At 44.3% G+C, this 6,857-nt stretch overlaps 1 protein-coding gene across 1 annotated transcript in view; it reads left to right on the forward strand.

The window, feature by feature from the left end:
* hdc (histidine decarboxylase) overlaps positions 1–3,143 on the forward strand; it is a 38,798-nt gene extending 35,655 nt beyond the window's left edge. Inside the window, exons 11-12 of the mRNA XM_043674586.1 lie at positions 942–1,043; positions 2,428–3,143. Coding sequence (XP_043530521.1) covers positions 942–1,043; positions 2,428–2,658 — 333 coding nt within the window. The 3' untranslated portion in view covers positions 2,659–3,143. The remainder of the gene's footprint in view (positions 1–941; positions 1,044–2,427) is intronic.
* Positions 3,144–6,857: the final 3,714 nt, after the last annotated feature.

Raw genomic sequence — 6,857 nt, forward strand, 5'->3', positions numbered from 1 at the left:
TCAATTTCACGGTCGTGCTTCTTCAGCGCGGCCGACAACGACTCCCAACGGTTCCTGGATTCGACGATAAAGGCATCAATCTTCGAGTCAAGCTTGGAAAGCATTTCTGCAAGGCTTGCTACTGTTGGTAAGTCCCCCGGGGCGGCTGTGGGCGCCTCTGCTGCAGCTGGAGAGTGTGGGGGAGGGGTTCCTGCTTGCTGAGAGCTGCGGGCTCCCTTCCCTTTAGTCATTTTAACTTAGGATAAAGTTGCTTAAATGTAATATTACACAACTAATTGAGTTACTAAACTATTAAAAATGATTTATAAATGATTTGGTGAGCTTGGTAGGGGGTAGGTGACCCACTGTGCCCAAGTCTTGGGAGGAGCACTATAGACTCAGTCTTACTGGGTCGCCGCCATCTTGGATCCCCCCAGTGTTACTTTTCTGATAGTGGTCATTGCCTTGAGTGTATCCCTCCTGTCCATTTCTCATTTACACTACATCACTTGTATACTCTGTAGTGAAGATTGATGCAAAATACCAGATTAGTTGAATCCCTCTTCCCAGTTGTCATTCTATTGATTCCTTTCCAGCTTCTTTCTCGGGTCATCACATACTTCCCAAAGTGTGTTGAGCACAAAACTCCAAGACCTAAACAATGATTTGCACCAATTTCTGTGCACCATGCTCCGATTATAAACAAGGATTCCAAATGCCTTGTGGCATTATTCCCACACCATCGGTGCCATCACCATCGGTGATTTGGGGATGTACAGCCAGTTCTCTCTGTCCTTGCACCAGTTTTAAAGTTGTACCATTGAGTTTATCCTCTGTCTCTTCACTCTCCCTTTCAAACTGCATCAATGCTTAATGTTGTTATATGTTTTTCATCTTCACTTAATTCATGGAAACCCATTTCAGTTATTCATTGTCATTTCATTCCATGTTTTAATGAACAGGGCACGAAGATGGCCAAATATTTTGAGACCTTAGTTCGAAGTGATTCCAATTTTGAAGTCCCAGCAAAAAGGCACCTTGGACTAGTGACCTTCCGGTTGAAGGTGAGGAAAAATGGGATGTGGGCATTGCTGGCTGGGCTAACATTAACTGCCTATTCTCAACTGCTCTTGAGAAGATGAGCTGCCTTCTTGAACCTCTGTAGCCTTTGTTGCATAGGTAGAGCCACAATGCTAATTGGGAGGGAGTGACAGGTTTTGACCCAGTGACACTGAAGGAACATTGAAACACTTGCTGGAGGAGGTAGTGTCCCATGTATCTGTTGCCCTTGTCCTTCTTGATGGATGTGGCCGTTGGTCTTAAAGGTGCTGTGCAAGGAGCCTTGATAAATTTCTGCAGTTTGACTTGTAGATGGTGCAGGTGGAAGTGGGTACTGCAGATGCTGGAGATTAGAGTGGTGCTGGAAAAGCACAGCAGGTCAGGCAGCATCCGAGGAGCAGGAAAATTGACGTTTCGGGCAAAAGTCTTTCATCAGGAATGAGGAATCCTGATGAAGGGCTTTTGACCGAAATGTCCATTTTCCTGCTCCTCAGATGCTGTCTGACCTGCTGTGCTTTTCCAGTACCACTCTAATCTTGTAGATGGCGCACATAGCTGCTACTGAGCATGTGAAGGGAGTGGATGCTTGTGGATGTGGACAAACAAGCGGCTGCTTTGTCCTGATGGTGTCAAGCTTCTTAAGTGTTGTTGGAGCTGCCCCCATCCAGGGCAAGTGGGGAGTATTCCATCATATTCCTGATTTGTGTCTTGTCAATGGACAATAGGATTTGGGGAGGGTTTAGGGTAACTTATTTACTTATTTCCCAGTCTCTGAACTGCTTTTGCAGCCAGAGTATTTATATGGCTAGTTCAGTTCAGTTTCTGGTCAACAATAACCCCCCATAATGTTCATGATGGAGAATTCAACAGTGGCTATGCCATTGAATGTCAAGGGACATTGGTTAGGTTCTGTTTTGTTGGAGATGGTCATTGTGTGGCATGAATGTCACTAGCCACTTGCGAGCCCAAGCCTGGATAGTGAAGTCTCACTGCATTTGAATATGGACTGCTTCAGTATCTGAAGAATCATGAATGATGCTGAGCAATTTGCAATCATCAGCAAATATCCCCATATCTGATGTTATGATGGCGGAACGGTCATTAATGAAGCAGCTCAATATGGTTGGTCCTTGGTAAATGATGTGTGTGACTATTCATTATGGATTGTCCATAGTTTTGATTGGTTTAGTTTCCTGCATTGGAGCTGGGAATCTGTTTGAGACTGTTCCTTGGGACTATGGGTTTGGAGGAGATATGGAGAAGGAATTAACTTACAGTTAAAATGTTTTATAAATGAGCAGGAAGGTTGAGAGTGCAGCTAAAGCTTACAGATTTACATTGTGACAAAAATTCAATTGTAACGTTGCAGTTTTATCAAACTAAAAACAGGGACCAAACAGACTGACGGAAGAGCTCCTGACAGAACTCAACCAATCAGGGACTATCTACCTGGTGCCTGCCACCATCTCCAAGAAGTTCATCATTCGATTTGCTGTCACTTCCCCATTCACAATCAGAGATGACATCCTGCACGATTGGAACATAATCCAGCAAAATGCAATCAAAGTTCTATTGAAGCACTCCAAACCTGCAAACCTTGAACAGGAGACAGGAGAGTGAGCCACAGGAAGTCCAGTCAAGGTGTGAGAATTATGATGTTGTAGTTCTGGTTCTCTGAACATAGTCAAAACCCGCAGTGTTCACCAGCTATATCCATGCTCACTCCCAGCCTCCCATGTGAGCTTCCTATTCAACAGGATGTTTTAACCCTGGAGATCTAGCAGATCCTTTTGAAGACACTTTCAGTGTGGAAGCTATGAAACCTAGAGCTAAATCCACCTCTTCCTCAATGCTGCATGGCCATCTCACAATGCCAGAGAAACAGGAAGCTCACAAGAAGCAGCAGTCCTGAACCCATTTCTGACATTGAGATGTGAATGCCCTACTGGCAGCAGAGGAAGAAAAATCAGTCAGCTCTCAAATCCTAGAAAAGTGAAAATGAGAAATAAGATCTAGAAAATGCCTGCCCAAGATTTCCTGCATAGAACAGTTCCCTTGCTTTGCTGTTACGTGTAATTCATTAAAGTTATGGCTTTGTTCCCTCATCTTTCAGCCTCCAATGACTTGATTATTTCTCTCAATCAGAGGGAAAACATGGAATTATTGAGTTCCGATCTCTGTCTGTTTCATAATCAGATTCTAATTAATTGATTCTCATTTCTCCCCAGTGCTGTAATCTTTAATTAATAAATAAAAACACTGCATTTATTTTCAGCTTAAATTCAGTTAAATACAGCTATGTGATTTTAAACATGAGAATTCAATTTCAGTTAACTGAAATCATTAAACACGTCTAACAAAAAACATAAAATGGGTTTAAACAACAAAAAAAGAAAATCCAGTTAGTACTGAGAATTTCTATTGGGGAAGATGGAGATGGGGGAGAGGGGGGGTCGATGACGAGGGCAGTGGGATAGAATCTCTTCTGTGAATCGCACTTAGAGGAGGATCTCAATGTGAATCTGCATTGCTGCATCTCCTTTATCCAAGAAAAAGATGCCACAAGATATTATGGGAATAAATCTCACTCTGAGTTTCACATGAGGCTAGAGAACTAATAGCAGAGACCAGTCTCTCTTCCCTAGTTAAATGACTTCACCAATTCCTGCTCATTCTCGGGATTCACTTTGCAACTCACCTCCCAATGCCTTGGTGTCATGAACAAGACTCGAACCTCAGCCAACAGAACTGAGATTCCGGGGGAACTAGATTTATATCTCCGTGGCCATAGGCCAGTTCCTAGCAGCCACCCGTAGTGACCAAGCCTCTTCTCATCTCAGTGAGCACAGTCCCACATTAGAATTAGAAGCTTAGGTTGGCTTCTCTTTATCAAGATTAGAGTGGTGCTGGAAAAGCACAACAGGTGAGGCAGCATCCGAGCAGCAGGAAAAATTGATGTTTTGAGCAAAAGCCCTTCATCAGGAATGAAGTTGGGAGCCTTGGGGGGGGGGGCAGCAGTATACCAACACATCGGCCTGGACCCAATATACCGGCCACTGCAGCGGACAGCTGGAACTGACAACCGGAAGCGGCAGAGACAAACCACTACAAATGCCGGAGGAAACACCACAGAAGCGCTTCACAGGAGGCTCCCAAGTACTGAGGATGTCACCTAGACAGGGGACGAAACGTCTGCAACACAAATTCCCAACTCGGCGAACAGAACCACAACAACGAGCACCCGAACTACAAATCTTCGCACAAACTTTTAACAAAAATAGTGGCATGACCAAATTACATTTTTGAATAACAAATTGCACTTCCCCAAATCTGTTCTAGTAAACACTTGGCAATCATTTCCTACACATTAATCAAATTTCAGGAAGTCAAATTGTAAAATGGATTGTACAGAGTGCAACAATTTAAAGGTGATGATTTCACTCTCAGTGGGGTGGCTCGATGGTTAGCAATGCTGCCTCACAGTGCCAGGGGCCCAGGTTCGACTCCCACCTCGGGCGACTGTCTGTGTGGAGTTTGCAGGTTCCCCAGTGTCTGGGTGGGTTTCCTCTAGGTGCTCCGGATTCCTCCCACAATCCAAAGATATGTAGGTTAGGTGAATTGGCCCTGCTAAATTGCCCATAGTGTTCAGGGATGTATAGGTTAGGTGCATAAATCAGGGATAAATGTAGAGTAATGGGGGTAGGGGAATGAAGCTGGTGGGATACTCTTTGGAGAGTCAGTGTGGGGCTGAAGGGCCTGTTTCCATACTCTAGGGATTCTAAGAAATATAATCCAGCACTGTGCTACATGAGGGAACCTCAGTCGAGATCAACAGGCTCGAGTTGTAGCGTGAAGGCAGAACCCACTCTGCTGTAATTCTGAGGAGGGAGTGATGCCACAAAGTGACAGTAACCCTGGCACATTTGTCCAAAAGTGATGCTTTGATGCCATTGGAGGAAGTTTGGTCACAGCTGGAGTCTGCTTCTGGGAGTCTAAATGGAAGATCAAATGCAGTCAGCCACCCAATCCACTCATTATGGTTTCAACAGCAGAAGGGGACTTCTGTGGTAGTGTCCCTATGTCTGAGCCAGGAGGCCTGGGTTCAAGACCCATTGACTCCTGAGGTGTGTAATAACATTTCTGAACAGGGTAAGAAAAATTCTTTCTTCAGAGCAGAAAGACATGTGCAGTCACCAAAGCACAGGACAATTTTCCAAAATTCCTGCCGAAGTACAATCTGAGTCGAGGGAATAAGTACATCCCAGTTAGAATGCAGCAAAGATTCTGGAAATGAAAAGGAGAGCATTCCAAACACATCCAAAGTTAAATGTTTGGTTGATGACATGGAAATATCAACTGACTCAAAGACAACATTCCATTTATCAAAATCCTTTATTTTCTATGACACCATCCTATCAACTATTCAGACCATAATAGAAGGCTTTAGGAGCAGAAATAGACCATTCAGCCCATCATGTCAGTTCTGCCATTTGATCATGGCAGGTACATTTCTCAAGCTCATTCTTGTGACTTCTCCCTACCACACTTGATCCCCTGACGAATCAAAAACTTGACTATTTTTGTCTTAAGGACACTTAGCAACTTGGTTTCCACAGCTCACTGTGACAATGGTTTCCACAGATTCACCACACTCTGGCTGAAGAAATTTCTCCTCACCTCAGTTTGAAAGGATCATCCCTTCACCCAGAGGCTGTGCCCTGGGGTCCGAGTCTCTCTGACTAGTGGAAATATAATCGAGTCCACTTTATATAAATGATTTGGATGTGAATATAGGAGGTATGGTTAGTAAGTTTGCAGATGACACCAGAATTGGAGGTGTAGTGGACAGCAGAGGTTACCTCAGAGTATAACAAGATCTTGATCAGATGAGCCAATGGACTGAGGAGTGGCAGATGGAGTTTAATTTAGATAAATTTGAGGTGCTGCATTTTGGAAAAATCAGAGCAGGATTTATACACTTAATGGTAAGGTCCTAGGGAGTGTTGCTGAACAAAGAGACCTTGGAGTGCAGGTTCATGGTTCCTTACAAGAGGAATCGCAGGTAGACAGGCTACTGAAGAAGGCATTTGGTAAGCTTGCCTTTATTGGCCAGTGTATTGGGTACAGGAGTTGGGAGGACATGTTGCGGCTGTACTGGACATTGGCCACTACTGGGATGCTGCAATTCTGGTCTCCCTCCTATGGGAAGGATGTTGTGAAACTTGAAAGGGTTCAGAAAAGATTTACAAGGATGTTGCCAGGGTTGGAGGTTTGAGCTATAGGGAGAGACTGAAAAGTCTGGGGCTACTTTCCCAGGAACTTTGGGGGCTGAGGGATGACCTTATAGATGGTTTATAAAATTGCAAGAGGCATGGGTAAGATAAACAGACAAAAGTATTTTCCCTGGACTGGAGAAGTCCAAAACTGGAGGTCATAGGTTTAGGGTGAGAGGGGAAAAAAAATTAAAAGGGACCTAAAGGGTAACATTTTCACACAGAGGGTGGTGTGTGTATGGAATGAGCTGCCAGAGGAAGTGGTGGAGGCTGGTACAAATACAGCATTTAAAAGGCATCTGGATGGGTATATGAATAGGAAGGGTTTGGAGGGATATGGGCCGGGTGCTGGCAAATGGGACTAGATTAGGATAGGATATCTGATCGGCATGGAGGACTTGGACCGAAGGGTCTGTTTCCGTGCTGTACATCTCTATGACTCTGTCCAAGCTTCTCAGTAGCCTGTACGTTTCTATGAGACACCCCTTCATCTTTCTAACCATCGGGTAAAGACCCAGTCCTTAACCACTCCTCGTATGACAAGCT

Source organism: Chiloscyllium plagiosum, chromosome 32 (genome assembly GCF_004010195.1).
Source record: "Chiloscyllium plagiosum isolate BGI_BamShark_2017 chromosome 32, ASM401019v2, whole genome shotgun sequence".
NCBI classification, from domain to species: Eukaryota; Metazoa; Chordata; class Chondrichthyes; order Orectolobiformes; family Hemiscylliidae; genus Chiloscyllium; species Chiloscyllium plagiosum.